The sequence below is a fragment of the Chlorocebus sabaeus genome, chromosome 1, assembly GCF_047675955.1.
Source record: "Chlorocebus sabaeus isolate Y175 chromosome 1, mChlSab1.0.hap1, whole genome shotgun sequence".
Lineage (NCBI taxonomy): Eukaryota > Metazoa > Chordata > Mammalia > Primates > Cercopithecidae > Chlorocebus > Chlorocebus sabaeus.
The window spans coordinates 70,361,236-70,386,562 of NC_132904.1; the positions used below are offsets into that span (position 1 = coordinate 70,361,236).

A 25,327-nucleotide genomic window follows, 5' to 3' on the forward strand; every position below is an offset into this window, starting at 1 on the left:
AGGCAATTACTTATGTAATATGTAATCTCATTTAATCATTGCAACAACTCTATGAATTAGGTATTATTATTTTCAATTTATAGCGGAAGAAATGGAGACTCAGAAACCTGAATTTCCAAATTCAAATAGGTAATAATTGGCAGAGCCAATATCTAACTCCAGGACTGACTGTCATGTCTCTAGTCCATTTACTGTTACTTCTAAACTCCTGATCTCGTGATCCACCCACGTCAGCCTCCCAAAGTGCCGAGATTACAGGCGTGAGCCACCGCGCCTGGCCTATTACACTAAACTTCTTTTGTAGAGGTCTACCTATAGAGGGTCATGCCCCTTGCTATTAAGTGATGATTTTGTGACACATGAAAATTTAGGAATCTTTTTTCATTTATCTTCAGTTTGATGAACTTTTTGATAAGATGAACACAACACTACTACCATATTTCCATGTAGCCATTAGTCAGGTCTTACCTCATTAACACACCAGTTCTCACAATTCTCTGTTGATATAGGTCTAGATCATTATCTTGTTTATACCTGAAGAAACTGAGGCCTAGAGGGGTAAATGACTTACCTGAGTAAATATTGCTAATAAGTTGCAGCGCCGACACTTGACTCCTGTTCCGTGTTATTTTCACTGCAACATGTGGGCTTGCTGAAGTCGATTTTAGTAAGCATAAACTCTAACCTGGGAGAAGTTGCCCCTCAGGGGAAAATTAACAACATCTGGAGGTAGTTTTGACTGTCACCACTTGGGGTATACTACAGATGTCCAGTGGGTAGAGGGATGTATATGGATATGTAGGTCAGCCCCTACAACAAAGAATTATCTGGTCTAAAATGTCAGTAGCACTGAGGTTGAGAAATCCTGTTCTAGAACAATTAATTTTCATGCCTTATTTCTCCAGAACAGATTAAATACCCAAGGTTAACCTCCAAAGCATACCTAGTGATGAGCTTGATTCTCTTTTTCTTTCTTTCTTTTTTTTTTTTTTTTTGAGACAAGGTCTCCCTCTGTTGCCCATGCTGGAGTGCAGTGGTGCAATCTTGTCTCACTGCATCCTTGACCTCCTATGCTCAAACAATCTGCCCACCTCAGCCTCCTAAGTAGCTGGGGCTACAGGTGTGTGCCACCACACCTAGTTAATTTTTGTGTATTTATAGAGACAGAGTTTCACTGTGTTGCCCAGGCTGGTCTTGAATTTCCAAGCTCAAGCCATCCAGCTGCCCTGGCCTCCCAAATTGCTGGGATTACAGGTGTGTGCCACCACACCTGGCTGCTTGATTCTTTTAGAATGGGCTATTCTTCAGTAGCAACAAATTATTTATTAATCACCAGGTTTTATTCAGAGTATTGTATTAAGTATGATTAGAGATGCGGAACCGCATTAAACATGGTGTATTTGTTTAGGGAGTTTAGAGACTTTTGAAGGAGATAAGAGGGATCTAGTTACTTTGCTCCTGGTTGTAGATAAGCATCCCCTACATTCTGGGAACTATCACATGCAGTACTGGCTATACTTATTTATGGACTACTATGATTGAAGTGTCTGCTGGCTTCAGTGAACACTCACTATAGTTGACTCTTCCTTCCCACAGTTATGCGATGCCAACCAAAACCATGGAAGTGTTACATTTGCAGGACCAAGGGAGCAAAATGTTACTGGACTCAGTGCTTACCACCCATGAGCGAGTGGTTCAGGTAGGCACTCCAGGAGAATAAAAAATGTATTTGCTTCTCCTGGTTCTTTTCTCTGTCCACTTTTTCACTTTCTGTTATGCTCTTTTCTTTCTTGAATAATGGTATTCTCCAGTGTTCAGTTATTGATGCCTCCATCTCTCCTTTTATAATACCTTCCCTCTATGCAGTCTCATTCATTCCTTAGGCCTCAGTGACCATCATTTAATACTGATAACCCCCAGATGTATACACCTCTAGTCCTGATCTGTTGGCTGAGGCTTGAAACTTGATACCCAGTTGTCTACTGGCCTTCTCGACTTTGATCCACAGGAGTCCTCCCTGCACTCCATCTATGCAAAATTAGTTGTAGAGGGACTGATTTTCCTGTTTTTCTGTAACCCTCCCCACCTTTGAGCCTAATGTGTCACCCTTCTTTGTCTTCTGATACCCATTCATTCACCAAATTCTATAGCTTCTACGTCCTAAAAATCTTTCAGATTCATCCACTTCACTTTACCCCCATACCAAGTGATCATGTCATTTTCCTGCTTGAAACCCCTCAGTGGCTGCCTTCCTTTGATCTCTAGTAGTTGTCCTCTTTTCTTCCTGCAGATAATGATGGGTGCCAACCACACCACCATGAGGGCACCCAGAGGTATTAAAAATACACAGCTTGCCAGCTTTACCATCATCCCCCTTTTAATAAGAGCATTAATTGATATATAATGGGCACATCATACAATTTACCAATTTGAAGTATACAATAAAAATGGATTTTAGTATTTTCAAAGAGTTATGCAACCATCCCCACAATCAATTTTAGAACATTTTCATCACGCTAAAAGAAACTGTGCACCCATTAGCAGTCACTCCTCTTTCTTGGTCACCCTAACCCCTTGCAGCCACTAATCTAGTTTCTATCTCTGTGGATTTATCTCTTCATTTAAATGGAATTGTACATTAAATGGCCTTTTGTGTCCGACTTCTTTCACGTAGAGGAATGTTTTCAAGGTTCATCTCTGTTGTATTGGTACTTCATTCCTTTTTATTGCCAAATAATATTCCATGGTATGGGCATCACCCTTTTTTTATCTACTCAAGGAACATACAGCAAGGTAATAAAATGAATGTTAAATTTAAGTCTAAATATGCTAATTTAAAAAATAACTAAGTATAATATTTGGCTTTTAAAATATTATCAGGACTAAATTATTTGTAATATATCCTGTGACAGATCTGACATGCCAGAAGCCCATAGAATAGTTTGAATGCTTTAGGTTGGTACTCAGGTGGTTTCATGATTCTTCTCCTGCTTTTCCTCTTCACAGCCCATTTACTCCAGCCACACATGGAGCTAGGTATTTTTTGGGTTTTTTTTGGGAGACGGAGTTTCACCCTTGTTGCCCAGGCTGGAGTGCAATGGCAAGATCTCGGCTCACTGCAACCTCTGCCTCCTGTGTTCAAGTGAGTCTCCTGCCTCAGCCTCCTGAGTAGCTGGGATTACAGGCATATGCCACCATGCCCAACTAATTTTGTGTTTTTGTAGAGATGGGATTTCTCCGTGTTGGTCAGGCTGGTCTCAAACTATGGACCTCAGGTGATCTGTCTACCTCAGCCTCCCAAAGTGCTGGGATTACAGACGTGAACCACTGTGCCCGGCCAATGGAGCTAGTTTTAATTTCCTAACACTCTTATGCCCCCACATTTTACTGAATGTTGTTTCCTCTGCCTTCGAAATCCTCCACATGACTGCTGAATTCTCCTAGTTTACTCCTGTTTTTCTTCAAGATTTCACCAAGATACTAATGCTTCTGGAAGCTTTTTTTGACCTTCCTTGGTTGAGTTGGGTAGGAATTTTTCTTGTGGGTCCTTGCAGCCCCCCTGCCTGCCCTTTTACCATACATCTGATTCACCTTGGTGTTCTTAGCACAGTGTTTGACACCAGTCAGGTCCTGGTATGCGTGGATATGGGCAAAACTGAGTTGAATCAGAAAGTCAGTGTGCCCAGGCAGGTGGTTCACGCCTGTAATCCCGGCACTTTGGGAGAATAAGGCAGGCAGATCACTTGAAGTGAGGAGTTTGAGACCAGCCTGGCCAACATAGTGAAACTCTGTCTCTACTAAAAATACAAAAATTAGCCATGCCAGGCGTGGTGGCGTATGCCTGTAATCCCAGCTACTCAGGAGGCTGAGGCAGGGAATTGCTTGAACCCGGGAGGTGGAGGTTGCAGTGAGCCAAGATCGCGCCATTGAACTCCAGCCTGGGCAACAAGAGCGAAACTCCATCTCAAAAACAAAACAAAGCAAAAACAAAAATTAGCCAGCTGTTATCTCAGCTGCTTGGGAGGCTGAGGCAGGAGAATTGCTTGAGCCTGGGAGGCGGAGGTTTCAGTGAGCAGAGATGGTGCCACTTCACTCCAGCCTGGGGGTAACAGAGCAAGACTTCGTCTCAAAAAAAATAAATAAATAAATAAGAAAGTCAGCCTGCGCTGGGTGCCATGGTTCATGCCTGTAAACCTAGCACTTTTGGAGGCCAAAGTGGGAGGACTGCTTGCAGCCAGGAATTTGACTAGTCTGGGCAACATAGCAAGACCCTGTTTCTACCAAAAACTAAAAATAAAAAATTAGCCGGGACTAGGGGCACGTGCTTGTAGTCCCAACTACTCTGGAGGCTGAGGTGGGAGAACCACTTGAACCCAGGAGTTCAAGGCTGCAGTGAGCTATGATTATTCTGCTGCACTCCAGTCTGGGCAACTGAAAGAGACCCTGGACTTTAAAACCTCTTGGTCCAGTAATGACATCTAATGCCCACAGGAGCGGATATTGGCAGTGACCATCTCAGCACCTTGCAGATGGCAGGAGAAATCCTGTAGAGGCCAGGCTCAGAAACCAGTTTTGGTATTAATCTTCCACGCTTGGGCTCTCCAGACTCTACTGGAGCTGGCATTTGAACCCATACCATGTCTGCCCAGTTACCTCCTTTTCAGCTCCTCCCACCTCTTAGAGCGCCTTCTTTCATTTTGCAGATCAGCGGTTTGAGTGCTACGTTTGCAGAAATTTTCTTGGAAATAATCCAAAGCAATCTTCCTGAAGGAGTCAGACTGTCAGTGAAGGAGGTAGGTGCTGGTTTGAGAAGAGGCCCCTGCTGGCCTGCATATGCTCAAAATAAGGATAAGAACATCTGAGCTGGGCGCGGTGACTCACGTCTGTAATCCCAGCACTTTAGGAGGCCGAGGCGGGTGGATCATGAGGTCAGGAGATCGAGACCATCCTGGCTAACATGGTGAAACCCCGTCACTACTAAAAATACAAAAATTAGCCAGGCGTGGTGGTGGGCGCCTGTAGTCCCAGCGACTCGGGAAGCTGAGGCAGGAGAATGGCGTGAACCCGGGAGGTGGAGCTTGCAGTGAGCCGAGATCGTGCCACTGCACTCCAGCCTAGGCGACAGAGCGAGACTCCATCTCAAAAAAAGAAAAAAAAAAGAACACATCTGGACTGGCTTTGGAAAGAACAGAGAAATGTGGATAATGTGGCCTAAATAATAATCAGAAAAGTTGTATACTCTGATGACACTGTGATCATTAGTCCAGCTTCTGAGGCATCAGGGATGATGCTTTGTGGCCTATGAGTGCTGAGTTTCAACACAGCATCCTGATGTTGGTGGTGAGCCTATGAGGCCCCAGAATTCTCTCCTTTCAGACAGTTGTGTGGAAGAAAGAACATGGGTTAAGATAGTATATGGTGTAATAAATCAGAACACAAATAGGAAAATATATGTTAGAGAAAAGGTTCCTGGATCTTCAAGTCTTGACTGTAGCTTGACTAAATATATTTCATAAAGAATGCTAGTCAATAGGATGTTTGGTCAGGCATGGAAAACTTGGAGAACATTAGGAATCTTAGCCTAAATACTGAGTATTTGGGTCCAATTGCCAAGATGATCCTTCTTATGACACAGATGTATAAGGTCATCTTAGATTGGTACCATTTGCTCCATCCAGTTCTGCTTGTTCTGAGTCCATGCTTGTCAAGCTTCTTCTGGTTAGTATTTGGGCTTCATACAGATCTAGGTACAGAGACACTACGTGCTGGTCATGCTGCCTTAAAACAGTCCAATCCCTGTTTGTTTTATTTCCTATGTAAATAATTTTGGTATTCTCTCTCTCTCTTTTAAATGCTTCTATTGTGATAGTTATAGCATTTTGACATTAAATCTTCATATATCTGTCTTTTCTAACTAGACTGCAAGTTCACTGAAAGCAAGGAGGAAATCTGATTCAAGTTTGAATCCTCTATACTATACTATACTATAAGTCTGCTACATAGTAGATAATAAAAGTTACTTGAATCTGAATGATTCTCTACAGAGCTGGTTCATGGTCCCTTTCTGGATGCTGTGCATATCTGGATAACTAAAAGCTCTGCAGTGATTTCTACTTACTTTCTTTTTCTTCTCCTTAGCACACTGAAGAAGATTTCAAGGGACGATTCAAAGCTCGACCAGAACTGGAAGAACTGTTGGCCAAGTTGAACTAGCTACTGTAGACTCTTTCATGCCCGCAATGGTCATATTGAGTGCCAAGGAGAAGAGCTTACTGGGTAGTCAGAGTTCATCAGGAGACCTGACCCTTAGATTTCATAAGTACCCATTCCCATAGCCAGTAATGTCCTCACTCCTCTGTGGCATGGCTGTACTTGCCATTTGTTACCACTTATCTATGAGGCAACCCTTGTTATCTTCCATCTAATAAAAATCTGCTGCTGATATGTATATGTATGTGTGTGTGTGAGAGAGAAATTGGCCCATCCTGTGGAGTATCTTTAAGAGATTCTATATTCTGGCCAGGCACGGTGGTGCATCCCTCTCATCCCAGCACTTTGTGAGGCTGAGGCAGGAGAACTGCTTGAGACCAGCCTGGCAACATTCTGTCTTTACCAAAAACATTTTTTTTTTTGCAAGACGGAGTCTCGCTCTGTTGCCCAGGCTGGAGTGCAGTGGCATGATCTCGGCTCACTGCAAGCTCCGCCTCCCTTGTTCACGCCATTCTCCTGCCTCAGCCTCCTGAGTAGCTGGGACTACAGGTGCCTGCCACCACGCCTGGCTAATTATTTGTATTTTCAGTAGAGACGGGGTTTCACCGTGTTAGCCAGGATGGTCTCTATCTCCTGTCCTTGTGATCCGCCCGCCTCGGCCTCCCAAAGTGCTGGGATTACAGGCGTGAGCCACAGCGCCCAGCCAAACATTTTTTTTTAAATTAGCTGGACGTGGTGGTATGCACTTGTAGTCCCACCACTCGGGAGACTGAGGCAGGAGGATTGCTTGAGCCCAGTAGTTCAAGACTGCAGGAGCTATGATTTTGCCATTGTACTCTAGCCTGGCTGACAGAGTAAGATCCTTTCTCTTTTTTTTGTTAAAAAAAAGAGATTCTATTTTCTCTTTGCCTGATGCTTTAGCACAGAAGCATGTTCCCCTTCCACATTTCTCCAATTAGAGTGAATTCATCCTTTAAAGCAATCTGGCATGGTGTCCTGTAGTGAAGCAGAGGATCATAACATAAGTAAACTCTCTATGGGTGGAAGTTGGAGAGAGGGACATTTTGGCTTTGTACATGAAAAAACTCTCCAGATAGAAACAGATTCTGCCCATAAGTGAAATAAAATGCTTTGTGGGGGTAATAAGTGACTTATAAGTATTCAGGTAGATGTTACATAACTGCTAATTAAGTTACTCTGGATTGAGTTTAAGCAAAGACTTGAAAGTTGATCTTGGTCAGGTGTCAGTAAACTACTGCCCATGAACAAAATCCTACCCACTGCCTGTTTGTGTTTTTTTTTTTAAAATAATATATTGAGGTGAAATTCATATATACAAAATTAAACTTTTTTTTTTTTAAACGGAGTCTCGCTGTGTCACCCAGGCTGGAGTGCAGTGGTGCGATCTTGGCTCACTGCAACCTCCGCCTCCTGGGTTCAAGCAATTCTCCTGCCTCAGCCTCCCAAGTAGCTGGGACTACAGGCGCCCGCCAACACGCCCAGCTTTTTTAATTTTTTTGAGATGAAGTCTTGCTCTTGTTGCTCAGGCTGGAGTGCAATGGCGCCATCTCGACTCACTGCAACCTCTGCCTCCTGTGTTCAAGCAATTCTTCTGTCTCAACCTCCCGAATAGCTGGGATTACAGGTGCCTGCCACCACGCCCGGCTAATTTTTGTATTTTTAGTAGAGATGGGGTTTTACCATGTTGGCCAGGGTGGCCTTGAACTCCTGACCTCAGGCGATCTGCCCACCTCAGCCTCCCAAAATGCTGGGATTACTGGCATGAGCTGCCGCCGCACCTGGCCTTAAACATTTTAAACTTGAGTAATTCAGCATTTATTTAGTACATTCACAATGTTGTGCAGTCACCAGCTCTATCTAGTTCCAAAACCCCTCCGTTTTTTTGAAATAAAGGTTTATTGGATCAGAGCCATGCTTATTCACTTACATACTGTCTCTGGTTGCTTTAATGCTACAATGGCAGAGTTGGGTAGCTGCATGTGTATTGCCTCTGTATCAGAATGGGCAATGGGCAGTGTCACATGTTTTCCATTTGGAAACCTGGAAAAAATAGCAGTCTTTTCCAGTTGCTCAGTTGTTATCAATATATGGAAGCAGGAATCAGGATTTCATAAATTGACAAGACACTGGAGCTTAAGGACTTTAGGATCCAGCCAACCTAATTGTCTCTTTTAGCTAGTACAGGTTAGGAGCCCATAGAGGGCAATTCTTTGCCCAGGGTCATGGGATATGTCACTGGCAGAGGGGCAGCAGGATTCAAATCTCTTGATTCCTAATCCGTCTTTTTCTATCACATCACTCAGGGATGAGTCAGGCTTCTTACACAGGAGGCAGCTGGATTCTGTCACCTTGGAGCTCTTGTGTCACTGACCTAGTTGATGATTTATGCTCTCACCAGAGTCAGAGAGCTTTTGTTGCTCATGATTAGTTTGCCTTGAGACAAATGGAAGTTACTCTTAATGCCTTATCCTGGTAAGAAGGACTGGAGATATTCTGATTGCCAGAACCTCAGGGTTACAAAACAACTCTGAGCTTTGACTCTTCTGGAGGGAGGTCCAGAAGGAAATGGATGTTCTTACGATCACATGGCAGAAAAACCACACGGAACACAAGTCTTCTGGCTCCAGGTTGAAAATGCCTTCCCTTCCCTCCCTGAGACAACCTGCTAAAGGAAAAGAGGCAAACAAACCTGAGTTGTGCCTGGCTTCCACATTTATTCATTTCTAGCCCGTTAAACTTCAGATTTCTGATCAGAAGAATGAGCATAATCCCTTTTTAGGGATTTGAGATGGAGATAATATATATAACGGGCCGGGCGCGGTGGCTCAAGGCCTGTAATCCCAGCACTTTGGGAGGCGGAGACGGGCGGATCACAAGGTCAGGAGATCCAGACCATCCTGGCTAACACGGTGAAACCCCGTCTCTACTAAAAAAAAAAACAACAACAAAAAACTAGCCAGGCGAGGTGGGGGGCGCCTGTAGTCCCAGCTACTCAGGAGGCTGAGGCAGGAGAATGGCGTAAACCCGGGAGGCGGAGCTTGCAGTGAGCTGAGATCCAGCCACTGCACTCCAGCCTGGGCGACAGAACGAGACTCCGTCTCAAAAAAAAAAAAAAAAAAAAAATATATATATATATATATATAAAAAATGAACTAGTAATGTTCAGTAAATGTTATATTTCCTTCCCTTCTAAAACTTCTTTGGCATACTTTTTTAAAAGATTTTTTTCATTGAGGTATAATTTATATATAATGACATACAGATCTTGAACATATATTTGATCAATTTTGAAAATACATCTACCTACCCATGAAACCCATACTTGTATCAAGATAAAGAACATGTCCATCACCCCAAAAAGTTCCCTCATAATCTTCTTCCCCCAAGATGGAGTTTTGCTCTGTCGCCCAGGCTGGAGTGCAGTGGCACAATCTCTGTTCACTGCAACCTCTGCCTCCTGGGTTCAAGCAATTCTCCTGCCTCAGCCTCCCGAGTAGCTGGGATTACAGGCATTATGCCACCATACCTGGCTAATTTTTGTATTTTTAGTAGAGACAGGGTTTCGCCATGTTGGCCAGCCTGGTCTCAAACTGGCTGGTCTCGAACTCCTGACCTCATGATCCGCCTGCCTCAGCCTCCCAAAGTGTTGGGATTACAGGTGTGAGTGACTGCATACGGCCATCTTTCACGTTTTCTCCAAGAAGTAACCACTAACCTCGTTTCTACTGCCATAGATTAGTTTTGCCTATCTAGTACTACATATAAATGAAATATACAGTACGTATTCTTTTCTGTCTCACTTCATCCGTTTAGCATAATGTTTTATCCCTTGTGTTACATGTATCAGTAGTTCATTCCTTCAGCTACTTTTAGTTTTGAATATCCTAGTTGGGGTTAAATTATTCCTAGTAGTGCCATGAAATCACAAAGGATAGGCAGGAGAGAAGAAGGAATGTCAGTGGATTGAGAGTCAGAATAGGTGGGTTCTAATCCTGGCTCTATCAATCAATACATAACCTTGGGGATAAACTATTTTGGTCTTCATTTTACAAATGTGCTAACTGGCCCAGGGAGAGAGAGAGACTTGTCTAAGGTCACCTAATTAGCCAGTGGCAGAGCCAAGGATGGTTTAAGGTCACACAATTCCTGGTTGAGTGCACATTACTGAAATTTTTAAAAAAGGATTTTTATATAGATCACTATTTTTTTTTTTTTGAGACAAGAGTTTTGCTTTTGGCCGGGCGCGGTGGCTCAAGCCTGTAATCCCAGCACTTTGGGAGGCCGAGACGGGCGGATCACGAGGTCAGAAGATCGAGACCATCCTGGCTAACACGGTGAAACCCTGTCTCTACTAAAACTACAAAAAAACTAGCCAGGCGAGGTGGCGGGCGCCTGTAATCCCAGCTACTCGGGAGGCTGAGGCAGGAGAATGGCATGAACCCGGGAGGCGGAGCTTGCAGTGAGCTGAGATCCGGCCACTGCACTCCAGCCTGGGCGACAGAGAGAGACTCCGTCTCAAAAAAAAAAAAAAAAAAGAGTTTTGCTTTTATCACCTAGGCTGGAGTGCAATGGCGCAATCTCGGCTCACTGCAACCTCTGCCTCCCAGGTTCAATCGATTCTCCTGCCTCAGCCTCCTGAGTAGTTGGGGATTACAGGCACCCACCACTACACCCCGCTAATTTTTGTATTTTTAGTAGAGACTGGGTTTCACCATGTTGGCCAGGCTGGTCTTGAACTCCTGACCTCAGGTGATCCACCCACCTTGGCCTCCCAAAATGCTGGGATTACAGGTGTGAGCCACCACACCTGGCCAGATCACTAACTTTCAAGAAGGATAGGATGCCTGGGTAAAATGGGCAGTTTTCCTAGTTGAGGCCAGCAGATTCCTCAGCTTCATGTTTTTGTCCCTTTCCTCTGGCTGAGGATGACTTGTTCCTCCACCATGGAAGCCTGGAAATGGCCAGCTGTGGATTCTGAAAAGGTATGTTTTAGACACATTCAAACAAATCTAGGTATTTTGGTCACTCAGATACTAGCAATGCTGAGGCCCCTGGGTCCCCTCTGTTTCTAGTGTACTTAAGGAAAGCTTTCTGAGCCTGTATTGGGTGTGCCTAGAACTAATCCTGATGGAGAGACACTGCATACAGAGGTAGCCAATGTGTCTTGTGCTTGTTTAATCTGTACTTTGATCTCTTTGTGAATTTTTGTTTTCATGTGTCTGATCTTCCCGCAATCTGAAATGATTCATTTGACTATAATAATCCCTCTGGAATAACTTTCATTCTCAGACATTTCAGCTCATTTTAGAAAATCAGCTTGGCCGGGCGCGGTGGCTCAAGCCTGTAATCCCAGCACTTTGGGAGGCCAAGACGGGCAGATCACGAGGTCAGGAGATCGAGACCATCCTGGCTAACACGGTGAAACCCCGTCTCTACTAAAAATACAAAAAACTAGCCGGGTGAGGTGGCGGGCGCCTGTAGTCCCAGCTACTCCGGAGGCTGAGGCAGGAGAATGGCGTGAACCCGGGAGGCGGAGCTTGCAGTGAGCTGAGATCCGGCCACTGCAGTCCAGCCGGGGCTACAGAGCAAGACTCCGTCTCAAAAAAGAAAAAAAAAAGAAAAAAAAAAAAAAAAAAAAAAAAAAGAAAATCAGCTCACCATTGAGTGTCCAGGATCTGAAGAATGAAAACCCTTCAAAAGATAGCTGCTGACAGGGAAGCATCCCTGCTACCTCCTCTGCTTGCTTTAAGTCCTTGCTGAGCGAGAAGGGAGCCCCAGCATTTTCTACAGGAAAATATAAGGATTCAGTCTGGACTTGCTTCAGTTCTCTTTGGGTTTCTGAAGTCAGCAGCTCAAGGACTTAGTCTGGCAACTTTATGGAGAGAGGGTGGGAGGAGTATCTTCTTAGTCATGTAGTAAAACGCATTGCAGTGCACCTTTGTACCAAGCACAAGGCCAAGTCCCCAGCCAAGGACCTTGAAAGGAAGAGCTAAACCATGAGTCTGCCCTAGGCCTAGCCAAGAGAGACATCAAGCCAAGAGGTCTCTCCACTCATCCCTGGCACCAAGCCTCTAAGCAGAGGCAACCCAAAGCTGCCAGAGTTAGATCCTATAGGGACAGGTATGAACCACCTTAAAGTCCAGCTCCTAGACTGTGGGCTGCAAAGCTGAGACTAAAGAAAAACATACCAATCTATATCACAGTGGGCAACTTGCACTAATTAATTGCAAAAAGTTAATTTCCTTTTTGCAAAGTGCTGACAAAAGCAAAGTAATATTTACACAGTCAATGTGGTTACTCACTACTGTGTGTTAAGCACTGCACTGGGCACCAGATGCTTGTGAGAGTAGGGTAGAAAACAGCCTAGGCTTTAGAGCAAGACACGCTTGGGAGTCTGATCCCCAGTCTGACCTTTATTTCCTCATCTAAAGGAGAGCGAATGCCATGTTCAGAGGATTAGAAATTAGATTAGATAATGTAACTCAGGACAGTCCTAGCACACTTAATAGTGATGATGGTAATAGCTAATGTTCACTGAACACTTACTATGTGCCAGATGCTGTTCCTTGGCTAAACCAATATTTAACTCAATCTTTCAACAATCCTATGAGGAAGGCCTATATTAGTTTTGAGGCTTGTGAAAAAGGTACTATATTTGCATTTTTACACAGGTAAAAACAGATCCTGAGATGTTAAGTAACTTGTCCAAAGTCACAAAGCTAGTAAGTGGCATAACTAGGATGTGAAGGCAGCACATCATTGGGATTGAGAGCAGGCTCTGGAACCAGACTGTCTGAGTTAAATGCCCAATAAATTTTAACACTTTTTATTATTAGCTATGTATGTTTCGTTCCCTCATTTATTTGGCTTATGACATACGAATTATCCCTTTATCTGAGGGAACAGGCTTGTATGGCAACAGTCCTCTTTGCCTGATCAAATACATTCTGTGATCCACACCGTGCTTAACTCCCTATTAGAGCCAGTGTCCTCCAAAACATGCTTGCTCCACTTAGCTGGTTTGGAAGCCATCCTTCCTGCTAAAGAGGCCTTTTATGCTTCTCTCTGTTGCTATCACCCCCTCCTCCATAGCCTACTATTTTTACTCACACAAAATACACACATTCCTATTGTAAAAGATTTGAATACACAGAGTCCTTACTGATGGAAATTGACATTGGGACCATTTACTAGTATAAACAATGCTGCAATAAACCTAATAGTATATATGTCTTATAAAAATACATTTCTGGGCCAGGCGCGGTGGCTCAAGCCTGTAATCCCAGCACTTTGGGAGGCCAAGACGGGCGGATCACGAGGTCAGCAGATCGAGACCATCCTGGCTAACACGGTGAAACCCCCGTCTCTACTAAAAAAATACAAAAAAACTAGCCGGGCGAGGTGGCGGGCGCCTGTAGTCCCAGCTACTCCGGAGGCTGAGGCAGGAGAATGGCGTAAACCCGGGAGGCGGAGCTTGCAGTGAACTGAGATCCGGCCACTGCACTCCAGCCTGGGCGATAGAGCGAGACTCCGTCTCATAAAAAACAAAAACAAAAACAAAACATTTCTGGCCAGGCACAGGGGCTCATACCTGTAATCCCAACACCTTGAGAGGCTGAGGTGGGAGGATCACTTGAGCCCAGGAGTTTGAGACTAGCCTGGGCAACATATTGAGACCTCATCTCTACCAAAAACAAAAACGAAATTTCTCTGATTATCCATGATGTAGAGCATATTTACAGTTTTCTATGTTTTGTGGCTTGTTCACTTTTTTTTTGATCTCAGCTCACTGCAACCTCTGCTGCCTCCCGGGTTCAAGCAATTCTCCTGCCTCAGCCTCCCAAGTAGCTGGGATTACAGGCACATGCCTGGCTAATTTTTTTGTTTTTAGTAGAGACAGGATTTTGCCATGTTGGCCAGGCTGGTCTCAAACTCCTCATCTCAAGTGATCCACCCAGTTCTGCCTCCCAAAGTGTTGAGATTACGGGCGTGAGCCACTGCGCCTGCCTTATTTGTTCACTTTTCTATCCAACTATGTGCTTCTTAGTGGCTTCCAGGTACTTTTTATTCTGGATGGTAATCTTTTCTGCTATAATTTACAAATAGGTAATGTCTACTTCATCTTTATTATTTATTTATTTATTGAGACAGTCTCACTCCATCACCCAGGCTGGAATGCAGTGGTGCAATCTTGGCTCACTGCCATCTCCACCTCCCAGGTTCAAGTGATTCTCCTGCCTCAGACTCCCAAGTAGCTGGGATTATACTCAGCATGCACCACCATGCCTGGCTAATTTTTTTGTATTTTTAGCAGAGATGGGGTTTTGCCACGTTGGCCAGGCTGGTCTTGAACTCCTGACCTCAAGTGAGCCACCATGTCTGCCCTACTTCATCTTTAAAAGTTCAACTCAACTCATCCCTTCTCTTCTTTGAGATTCTTGCTGAAAACTCCAGTGCACACTGCTTGTTTTCTCTGATGAATGAGCACTGAGCACACACACATAGCAATTTGTCTTTATAATTTGCCTGGTTATCCCCTTCATCCAGAAATAGGATTGTTCTTTAAACTCCTATCTTCTCCTCTCTTTTCTCTTTATTTCTTCCCCAGATACTGGCATGAAGGCTCAAAGCAAATTTTAAGGCCTACTATACCTCAGATTTGGGCTTCTAATAGATCGATCCTGAAGCAATATTTGTTACTCTCTGGGTGTGGTGGCTCACACCTGTAGTCCCAGCACTTTGGGAGGCTGAGGGTGGATCACTTGAGGTCAGGAGTTCGAGACCAGCCTGGCCAACATGGTGAAACCCCGTTCCCTACTAAAAATACAAAAATCGGCCGCGTGTGGTACTGCTTGCCTGTAGTCCCAGCTACTTGGGAGGCTGACGCAGGGGGATCACTTGAATTTGGGAGGCAGAGGTTGTAGTCAGCCGAGATTGCACTATTGCACTCCAGCCTGGGCGACAGAGCAAGACTCCATCTCAAAAAAAAAAAAAAAAAAAAAAAAAATAGAATAGAATAGAATGGAAGAGTTTTGTTGAAGAAAAATGAGAATTGATATGCAACTGTTTTGAATCAGAAAACACAACCTACTAAAAGGGGGAGTTATTCAGCTCCAGCAAATTGTTAAGAGGGAATAAAAATCAATGTTAACAGCTTTTCCACTTTTCAAAAGCTGAAAATCTGTATTTTCGTGTTAAATATACTTTAAAAATGTTAGCCCAACTTTGTGTGTTTGTTGGGTTGGGAGCAGGTTAAAGCCAGACTCGGTATCTGTTAATTCAACAGAATCTAGCATTTAATAGGTACTCAATATTTGAATAATTAGCTGGGTGTGGTGATGCACACACCTGTGGTTCCAGCTACTTGAGAGGCTTAGGTGGGAGGATGGCCTGAGCCCACTAAGGATGCAGTGAGCCCTGATTGCACCACTGCACTCCAGCCTGGGCAACAGAGACCCCGTCTCAAAAAAACAAAACAAAAACATATTTGAATAAAAAGTTTCCCCATTTGCTTTCTTCCTTCCACTAAACTGACTGAAACATCCAGAACAAGTGATGAAAGAGTAAGGCACTAATCAGGTAATCAATTTACCATTAGATTGTGAATTTAATTTAAAATAAAATGTCCCTAAAATCATCTCAGTACTTGGCACACTGACCCAAGATGTGGGGTGGGGGAGCATCCCTTACCACATTCTTTGTTTTCCTGGCAAATACTGGTGGAACAAGACAGCTGAGGATGTGTGAGATCTGACCACGAACATATGACAGCTGTTTGTGCCAGTCACGTCTAAACCCATGGCTCTCAACTCCAGATCCAAAAACTATCCCTATGTTTTATACCTCCCACACCCAGCATTTAGGATTTCTTCCTCTATTATCTTGCTGGGTGCTGATCTTGGCAGGGCCATCTACTGGGGATAGGTGGTTTGAGGTCTCAGTGGTGGGCACTGGCTTGTTCTTTCCTCCTCTGCAGCTCCTCTCGCCGCCTCGACTGCTGTTCACTCATGCAATCCTTGAACGCCTGCACCTGTGGCTGGCATTGTCGCCAGTCCTGGTGCTGGGCCATGCACTCCTGCACTGCAAAGTGGGAGGCAGCACAGCCAGAGCGGGAGATCAGCTGGTCCAGCGGGTCCTCCTCCTCATCCTCCTTCTTCACCCGTTGGGTCCAGGTATGGCCTTGAGGGGCTGAGGTTGACATCCTGGGGATGGAGAGTCTATAGAACATTAACAGAGACAAGGTTAGAGTGGGGATATAATATGTAAGGTTCCTAGATTATAAATAGCACTGACCAGACTGCACCGTTCAGCCTGTTTATGTCTCCCGTGGGAAACTCTAAGCTTGCAGACAGATGCTTGTGTGTGTGTGTTTTTTTTTTTTTAAGGGTGTCTTGCTTTGTTGCCCAGGCTCACTGTAGCCTCCATCTTTAGGGATCAAGCAATCCTTCCGCCTCAGTCCCTCCCCAGCCAGAGTAGCTGGGACTACAGGTGTGCACCACCACACTCAGCTAATTTTTTTGATTTTTTGATAGATACAAGGTTTTTCCATGTTGCTCAGCATGGTCTCAAAACCCTGGGCTGAAGCGATCCTCCTGCCTTGGCCTCCTGAAGTGCTGAGACTACAGGTTTGAGCCAACTGTGCCCAGCTGATGTTTGTCTTGATTTACCTTTATGCCTCCAGCACCAGGCCTGGCCGAGAGCAGGCCTGCAAAGTGGTTTGAACTGAATGAGATAAACCATGTAAGAATGCTTGACATAACATTCAGTAAGTTCAATGGATTTTGCTATTGGAATATTAATTAGGTGAAATGTCATCTTTTTAGATAAGCTATCTCTGATCTACCTAAAAAGAACTAAACTTTCAGCTAGGTATGATGGCTCAAACCTGTAATCCTAGCATTTTGGGAGGCTGAGGCAGGAAGATCCCTTGGGCCCAGGAGTTTGAGACCAGCCTGGGTTATGGCAAGACCTCATCTCTACAAAAAAATTTTAAAATGACTGGGTACGGTGGCTCATGCCTGTAATCCCAGCACTTTGGGAGACCGAGGTGGTTGGATTACCTGAGGTCGGGAGATCAAGACCAGCCTGACCAACATGGAGAAAGCCTGTCTCTACTAAAAATACAAAATCAGCCAGGCATGGTGGCGTATGCCTGTAATCCCAGCTACTCAGGAGGCTGAGGCAGGAGAATCGTTTGAACCCGGGAGGCGGAGGTTGTGGTGAGCCGAGATCACACCACTGCACTCTAGCCTGGGCAACAAGAGCGAAACTCTGAGGCCTCAAAAAAAAAAAAAAAAAAAGAAAGAAAAAAAATTTAAAAATTAGCTGGGCATGGTGGCACACACTTGTAGTCCCAGGTTCTCAAGAGGCTGAAGAGGGAGGATCCCTTGAGCCCAGGAGTTGAAAGGCTGCAGTGAGCTATGATGCTGCCACTATACTCTAGCTTAGGTGACATGGTGAGACCCTGTTTCAAATAAATAAATAACCATTCTTTTATCCTACTAGCCTTATTCTATGCTGAAGAACAAAGTTTAAAAAGTGAAAGAGGCTGGATGTGGTGGCTCACACCTGTAATCCCAACACTTTGGGAGGCCGAGGCAAGTGGAGCACGAGGTCAGAAGTTTAAGACCAGCCTGGCCAAGATGGTGAAACCCCATCTCCACTAAAAATATAAAAATTAGGTGGGCACGATGGCAGGTGCCTGTAATCACAGCTACTTGGGAGGCTGAAGCAGGAGAATCGCTTTAATCCAGGGGACAGAGGTTGCAGTGAGCCAAAGATTGCACCACTGCACTCCAGCCTGGGCGACAGAGTGAGACTTCATCTCCAAAACAAACAAACAAAAAAACAAAGTGAAAGGGTGCCCAAATATAGGTAGGTTTTGGCACATGGGAAAGATAGAGTTCAGTGTGGCTGTAGCATACAGCATGCAGAAACCTGGCCTCTGCATCTATAAGGTGAGATGGCTTTGTAAACTATACAAAAATGTGAGATGTAGTTATTTGCCCAAACGGTCATGCCCATCTGCATCAGAACACTCAGCAGAAAGCAGCATACAGAAGGAACTTAAGGTCTGAAGAGAAATGACTTCAGCCTTTGCAAAAATTTCACCATGATGGGCTGTAAAGAAACTAGAAGGACTCCTTATTGCCTTTACTGCGTCTCTCATTCACTCAACCTATGATTAAGTACCTATCATGTACCAGGCACTATGCTAGTGCTGAGGATTCAAGAGTGTCTAAGTCAGTTAAGTTCCTGGCTTCATGGAGTTTACAACCTAGACAAGGAGACAGGGCAGTTTACTATGCAGTGTACAGATAGCGAAGACTGGGACCACAGTGGAGGGATACCTAATCCAGACAAGGGCAGGAATAGGCAGGGAAGGCTTCCTAGAGGAAGTGATTTCCAAGCTGAAACTTGACATATGGAACAAAAGTTAGCCAGAGATGGGAAAACTATTTTTGGTCAGTGGAAGAGCAGGTGGTTAAGATAGAATCTGATACATGAGAGCTAAAAAAAAGTTCAGTGATGGGAAAATAGAGTATCAGAACAAGACAATATTAAACTGGTGGGCTTTGTAGGACATAGTAGGGAATTTAAGACTTTTTATTCTGAGGGCAATGGGGAAGTCACAAGAGGGAGTTAGGCACTTTACACAACTCATTTGCCTTGGAGGCAGTATAACTTAAGCAGGAGGGGGAAAATGGGCTTTGAAACAGACTCGGACCTAGCTTTGTCACTGCCTCATTTGGTGTCCTTGGACACGTCATTTGATAACCTCTCTGGAAACAAAGAGATGAAGCTGGCTGCCATGGCTCACGCCTGTAATCCCAGCACTTTGGGAGACTGAGGCGGCAGGATGGTTTGCGCCCAGCCTGGGCAACACTGCGAGCCGAGCCGTGATCATGCCACTGCATTCCAGCCTGGGTGACAGCGGGAGACCCTGTCTCAAAAAAAAAAAAAAAAAAGATAAGGTTTGTAAGGAGGCTAGTACGTCTAAAGAGTTCAATAAATGATAGTTTTCTCTTCCTAAACAGGCCAGCAGCAAATAATTTAGAGAAAGAACAGTGGAATGGAAAGTGCCTTGGATCCTAAACCAAGAGATCCGTATTCGAATCCCAGCACTACGCCTTACTATGTAAACTTTTTCATTTTAGTTTCCCCATTAATAATATTTAATTCGCACAATAGAATGAAGATTAACGAATGAAAAGTGCTTGGGCTACAACAGGACTCAGTAAATGCTACTGTACTCTCCTCTCACCACCTTCTGGCTTCAGTCTCCGGAGTAAAATGAGGACGACCCCTGCTCAGAGATCAGGGTAGGCTAGATGGTTGGCAGCTGGATCGTGGAGGCTGGCCTAAACTAGGAAGTCATGGAAAGGCTCTTAAAGCAGAAAAATGCTGGCAGCCACGAGGCCTGAAGCGCCTCAGGGGCATCGCGGACTTTGAACTTTGAGGACGCATGCGCGCGCGCGCGCGGCCGCTAATCGCTGCATCTTTGGGCCCGCAACGCCTTCTGAAGAACGCGGTATGCGATGCTCACCGAATAGGTGGGAGAAGAGGGCCCGAACACACGCTCCTACGCGGCGGCTTGAGCTTCGCGGGCGGTTGAGGGTCCTCTGTCCATCCTTCCAGGAACCAGCCCCTCGTGGGGAGCGCGCACACGGAAGGGGCGGGGAACGTGAAAAAGGCACGTTTTCATTGGTGGCCTCTCGGTGTTGAGCCCACCCTCTGTCCTCGCCCGCACCCTTCTCGGGGACCCACTTCCGGGAAGGGGCGGAAGAGGTGGGCTGGTGGAGGCGGGGTCGAGATGGCGGCGCCTTTGAGGATTCAGAGCGACTGGGCGCAAGCCCTAAGGTGAATCCAGGCCCAGAACAGAGTCAGAGGAGGAGGGTAGTGGATGTTGCTTTTGCGTCAAGGAGAGCCATACCTGGTCCAGGATATCAATAGGGGTTATCAATTGTTGAGGGATATGGAGGGAACAGGGTCCGGAAAAAGAAGTCTCAAACCCGTATGGTCATTCCCTGAAAAGCTATTCCCAGGCCAAGGGAGCACATGAGTTGTGTGATCCCCGCGTCAGAATTAGTATCAGTGAGTTGGAGAAAGACAGGGATACTGGAAGGCAGGAAGGCTCTTGGCCAAGCAGTCATTTAGCAAATATTGATTAGTCGTCAGTTATTTCCAGAAGTCCCTGTACTCACCACCACTTTGTGCCTGTGATGGAATCTTTGTATTTTCCTAGGCCCCTAATGCTATATTGGGCATACTGGACGATACTATTAAGGAAACTAACACTATGTCCAGGCCCCGTACTGGATGCTTGGTGGAGCTCAGATGTATACTCTAAATATAAGTGATGGTTGCTGCTCTTAAGAAGCTGACATCCAGGCCGGGTGCGGTGGCTCATGCCTGTAATCCCAGCACTTTGGAAAACTGAGATTGGTGGATCATTTGAGGTCAGAAGTTCAAGACCAGCCTGACCAACATGGTGAAACCCTGTCTCTACTAAAAATACAGAAATTAGCCGGGTGTGGGAGTGGGCACCTATAATCCCAGCTACTCGGGAGGCTGAGGCAGGAGAATCGGTTGAACCCAGGAGGTGGAGGTTGCAGTGAGCTGAGATTGCACCACTGCACTCCAGCCTGTGTGACAGAGCGATAGTCATCTCAAAAAAAAAAAGAAAAGCTGAAATCTTAAGTAGGAATACACAGCCAACTATTCATTCATAAAACGTTTATTGATCTTATACTGTGCCAATTGTTTCTCTAGGAATCAGGATGGATATAGCAGTGCCATATTTGTCAACTGCTACTGCTAGTAAGAGTTTTTCAAATTGAAACAATGGTGAAGATGAATGAAACAGCCTTCTGCATTTAAGAAATTTTCATCTTACTAAATTTATACCTTACTTAATTTAGGTGGGCTAAAATACAGACTAGTTGCTAGTACACAGAATGTGATAAGTAGTAAAGAACAATAACATGAAGTGCCACTAGGTACCTATGAGAAAGTACAGCACCAGAATCAGAAGGCTTAACTTGCCCAAGATCATGCATCTCGTCAAATGATAGAAGGTTACTGTCAACCTAGATCTTTCTGTCTTAAAAGCATAGACCCTTTCCATTAGACCCTAAAAGTGCTAGGGTGAAGAGATCAGGATTTGGATGATTGGGCAGGTGCCGAAATAATAAAAGGAATCTTGTTTGGTTATTGTGAGAGTTAATGATTATATATGGAAAGTGCTTAGCACAGGGCTTGGTTTACAATAATCCTGATAAATATCTAATTAGATAACCTTGATTTTTCAAAGTGAGCTCACTGTTGATAGATGAGCATTAATTTAACCAACAGATATCTATTCATTAAATAGTTAATCCACAAATACTTCTTGAACAAATAAAGTTTGTCGGTCTTAGAATGATCTATACCTGATGAGAGGTTGAACTAGCTCATGTCTAAGTACTGTGACCAAACTGGAGGTTACATGACCTTCTTTCTTCCCTTGTAACTATGGGATCCTGTTCAACTCTGGGTGAGCCTAATTAAGCTTTTGTCTTTCTTCATAGGAAGGATGAAGGGGAGGCCTGGCTGAGCTGTCATCCCCCAGGTAATACCCTATATGCTGTCACTTTAAAGAAGAAGGATTATTACCCTTAAAAGAAAGCTTCCTATTTTCTCTTGGCCCAGCCTCCTTATATAATACTCATAGTCTGCAAATATGCTTGACCAGTCAGTACTGTATGGCTAACACCCCAACTCCTCCATTCCAAGGGAAGGCCTTCAGATTGATTATCCATTTGAAAGCCACAGACTGATTCATGGAGACATTGTTGATGCATCTTAATTAATCACTTACCCTGTGCTGTTGTATTCTAAGCACTTCTGCAGCTTTAACTGGGACCTTCTTGATGATAATTTCTAGATCTATAGCTCCAGCCCTGACTTCTCCATGTTCAAACAGAGATTGATCAGTTGTTTGCTGGAGATTTCTGCTTAAAGGTCTCACTGTCACCTTAAGTTACTTGACTTACTGAAGTCCAAAACCAAGCTGAGTACATTTGTTGTCAAGTGAGTTCTCTTTCTTGATTTTCTCATTTCTTAAGTTACCATCATTTTTCTAGGCACCAGAGTGAAAAACCTAGTTATTTGACCCTGCCATATCCAGGAAGCTCCCAAGTCTTATCAGTTTTTCTTTTGAACAACACTCTTTATTTCATTCACAGGATTCTTTTCAAATTGGTAACCAATGTGGTACCATTCTAAAACAAATCAACCTTCCTTCTAAATTCTGTGAGAAAGTTTTGTTTTGCTGATTATCTTTCATTTCAAATGCTGCTGATATATTGTATTTCTATGAGAAATAAAGTTTTGGCCAGGCACAGTGGCTCACACCTATAATCCTAGCACTTTGGGAAGCTGAGGCAGGAGGATCACTTGAGCCCAGGAGTTCGAGACCAGCCTGGGAAACAAAGTGAGACCCCCATCTCTATAAAAAATAATAATAAAAAAATAGGCATAGTGGCATGCTTGTATAGTCTCAGCTACTTGGTAGGCTGAGATAGGAGGATCTCTTGAGCCCAGGAGGTTGAGGCTGCAGTGAGTTACAATTGAACCATTGCACTCTTGCTGGAGTGACAGCGTGAGACCCCATCATTTAAAAAAAAAAAAAGATTATTGTTTATATCAGTGGAATAAAGGACTGACTTTATAGTGTTGTGACTTGCCAATCATCTTAAAGTATAAGGCCAGATGTGGTGGCTCACACCTATCATCCACCATTCTGGGAGGCCAAGGTGGAGGATTGCTTGAGACCAGCTTGGGGAACATAGGGAGACCTCGTGTCTACAGCAAATAAAACTAGCTGGGCATGGTGTTGGGTGTCTGTAGTCCCAGCTACTCAAGAGGCAGAGGTGGGAGGATTGCTCAAGTCCAACAAGTCAAGGCTGCAGTGAGCTGTGATCATGCTACTGGATCTCCTACCCTGATCAGGGTAGCTGTGATCATGCTACGTGATCTCCTACCCTGGACCAGAAAGTGAGACCATGTCTCTAAAAAAAGAAACACACACACAAATATACAAATATATATATACACACACATACATACACATATATACATACATATGTAACATAAAAATTCAAGGACAATACTGTATTTTATTTTACCTATTTTATTGTGCTTAATTATGTTCAAAAATCCTATTCTAACTGCTTGAGCTAGGATTGTGCCACTGTACTCCAGCCTGAGAGACAGACCAAAACCCTGTCTCAATTAAAAAATAAAAATAAAAAAAATTAAAAAGCTGGGCACAGTGGCTCTCCTAAAAAAAATACAAAAAATTAGCCAGGCATTGTGGCGGGTGCCTGTAGTCCCAGCTACTCGTGAGCCTGAGGCAGGAGAATGGCATGAACCCGGGAGGCAGAGCTTGCAGTGAGCCGAGATCATGCCACTGTATTCTAGCCTAGTCGACTGAGCAAGACTCCGTCCCCCCAAAAAAAAAAAAAGGCTGGGCACGGTGGCTCACGCCTGTTATCCCAGCACTTTAGGAAGCCGTGGTGGGCAGATCACCTGAGGTCGGGAGTTTGAGACCAGCCTGGCTAACATAAAACCCCGTTTCTACTAAAAATACAAAAAATTAGCCGGGCATGGTGGTGCTGCCTGTAATCCCAGCTACTCAGGAGGCTGAGGCAGGAGAATCGCTTAAACCCATGAGGTGGAGGTTGCAGTGAGTGGAGATCGCGCCATTGCATTCCAGCCTGGGTAACAAGAGTGAAACTCCGTCTCAAAAATAAATAAATAAATAAATAAAAGTTAAAAAAAAAAAAAAAATACACAAAAGACCTACATTTTATTTTAACTAAAATATGTAAACATACATTAAAATTCACCATCTCTTCATTAGTCCACTGATTATTACAAGGACCTTGGCTTTCTTATAATAAACCATAACCGAAAGGCACAGTTTCTTTAAAGCAAGGCAAATCTTTACTTACGCTAAAAAAGCAATCTAAGAGCAAAATGTCAACTGGGGTTTATATTTTTTTAGATCTTTTCCCTAACATTTTGCATTTATCTTGCCCATACATACTATTAAAGCAATGTTTTTAAACAGAGTCTTGTGCTGTCACCCAGGCTGGAATGCAGTAGCATGATCTCAGCTCACTGCAACCTCCAGTCCCGGGTTGAAGCGATTCTCGTGCCTCAGCCTCCTGAATAGCTGGGACTACAGGTGCATGTTACCATGCCCAGCTAATTTTTGTGTTTTTAGTAGAGACGGGATTTCACCATGTTGGCCAGGCTGGTCTTGAACTCCTGACCTCAAGTGATCCTCCTGCCAAAAGTGCTGGGATTATAGGCATGAGCCACTGCCCCTGGCCTAAAACAGTTTTTAAAAAAATTATCAAGTCTTTACAAAGCAACAAACTTAGTTTTGTTTTGTTTTTAATTACCAAGCTACCTTCAACAACCAATGAGTTTTTTGTTTGTTTGTTTTTGAGATGGAGTCTTACTCTGTTGCCCAGGCTGGAGTGCAGTGGCGCAGTCTCGGCTCACTGCAACCTCCGCCTGCCAGGTTCAAGTGATTCTCCAGCTTCAGCCTCCCAAGTAGCTGGAACTACAGGCGTGTGCCGCCATGCCTGGCTAATTTTTTTGTTTTTGTTTTTGTTTTTTTTTTTTTGAGACGGAGTTTCGTTCTTGTTGTCCAGGCTGGAGGCTGGAGTGCAATGGCACAATCTTGGCTCACTGCAACCTCCACCTCCCAGATTCAAGCAATTCTCCTGCCTCAGCCTCCCGAGTAGCTGGGATTACAAGCATGTGCCACCATGCCTGGCTAATTTTGTATGTTTTTTTTTTTTTTTAACAGAGACACGGTTTCTCCGTGTTGGTCAGGCTGGTCTCGAACTCCCAACCTCAGGTGATCCATCCACCTCAACCTCCCAAAGTGCTGGGGTTACAGGCATGAGCCACCGCGCCCGGCAATTTTTTGTATTTTTAGTAGAGACGGGGTTTCACCGTGTTAGTCAGGATGGTCTCCATCTCCTGATCTTGTGATCCACTCACTGTGGCCTCCCAAAGTGCTGGGATTACAGGTGTG

At 44.4% G+C, this 25,327-nt stretch overlaps 3 protein-coding genes across 5 annotated transcripts in view; 2 read left to right on the top strand and 1 right to left on the bottom strand.

Moving 5' to 3' along the window:
* The window catches only part of MRPL48 (mitochondrial ribosomal protein L48), a 79,366-nt gene extending 72,918 nt beyond the window's left edge, over positions 1–6,448 (top strand). The window contains exons 6-8 of the mRNA XM_008020113.3: positions 1,597–1,699; positions 4,704–4,793; positions 6,139–6,448. Of these exons, the coding sequence (XP_008018304.2) occupies positions 1,597–1,699; positions 4,704–4,793; positions 6,139–6,213 (268 nt within the window). The 3' untranslated portion in view covers positions 6,214–6,448. The remainder of the gene's footprint in view (positions 1–1,596; positions 1,700–4,703; positions 4,794–6,138) is intronic.
* Positions 6,449–15,814: 9,366 nt separating this feature from the next.
* Positions 15,815–19,921, bottom strand: COA4 (cytochrome c oxidase assembly factor 4 homolog). The gene is made up of 2 exons (XM_008020114.3): positions 19,778–19,921; positions 15,815–16,448 (listed from the first exon to the last, which is right to left on the bottom strand). Exon 2 carries the CDS (start codon positions 16,430–16,432, stop codon positions 16,169–16,171), a length of 264 nt encoding a protein of 87 aa, XP_008018305.1. The 5' UTR covers positions 16,433–16,448; positions 19,778–19,921; the 3' UTR covers positions 15,815–16,168.
* A 75-nt stretch (positions 19,922–19,996) lies between these two features.
* Positions 19,997–25,327, top strand: part of PAAF1 (proteasomal ATPase associated factor 1) — a 52,827-nt gene continuing 47,496 nt past the window's right edge. For 2 of the 3 annotated variants that reach the window (XM_038005479.2, XM_038005480.2), the window contains exons 1-2: positions 19,997–20,091; positions 21,801–21,841. In XM_038005479.2, coding sequence (XP_037861407.1) covers positions 20,045–20,091; positions 21,801–21,841 — 88 coding nt within the window. In that variant the 5' untranslated portion in view covers positions 19,997–20,044. The remainder of the gene's footprint in view (positions 20,092–21,800; positions 21,842–25,327) is intronic. The other variant, XM_008020117.3, reaches the window with a different exon arrangement.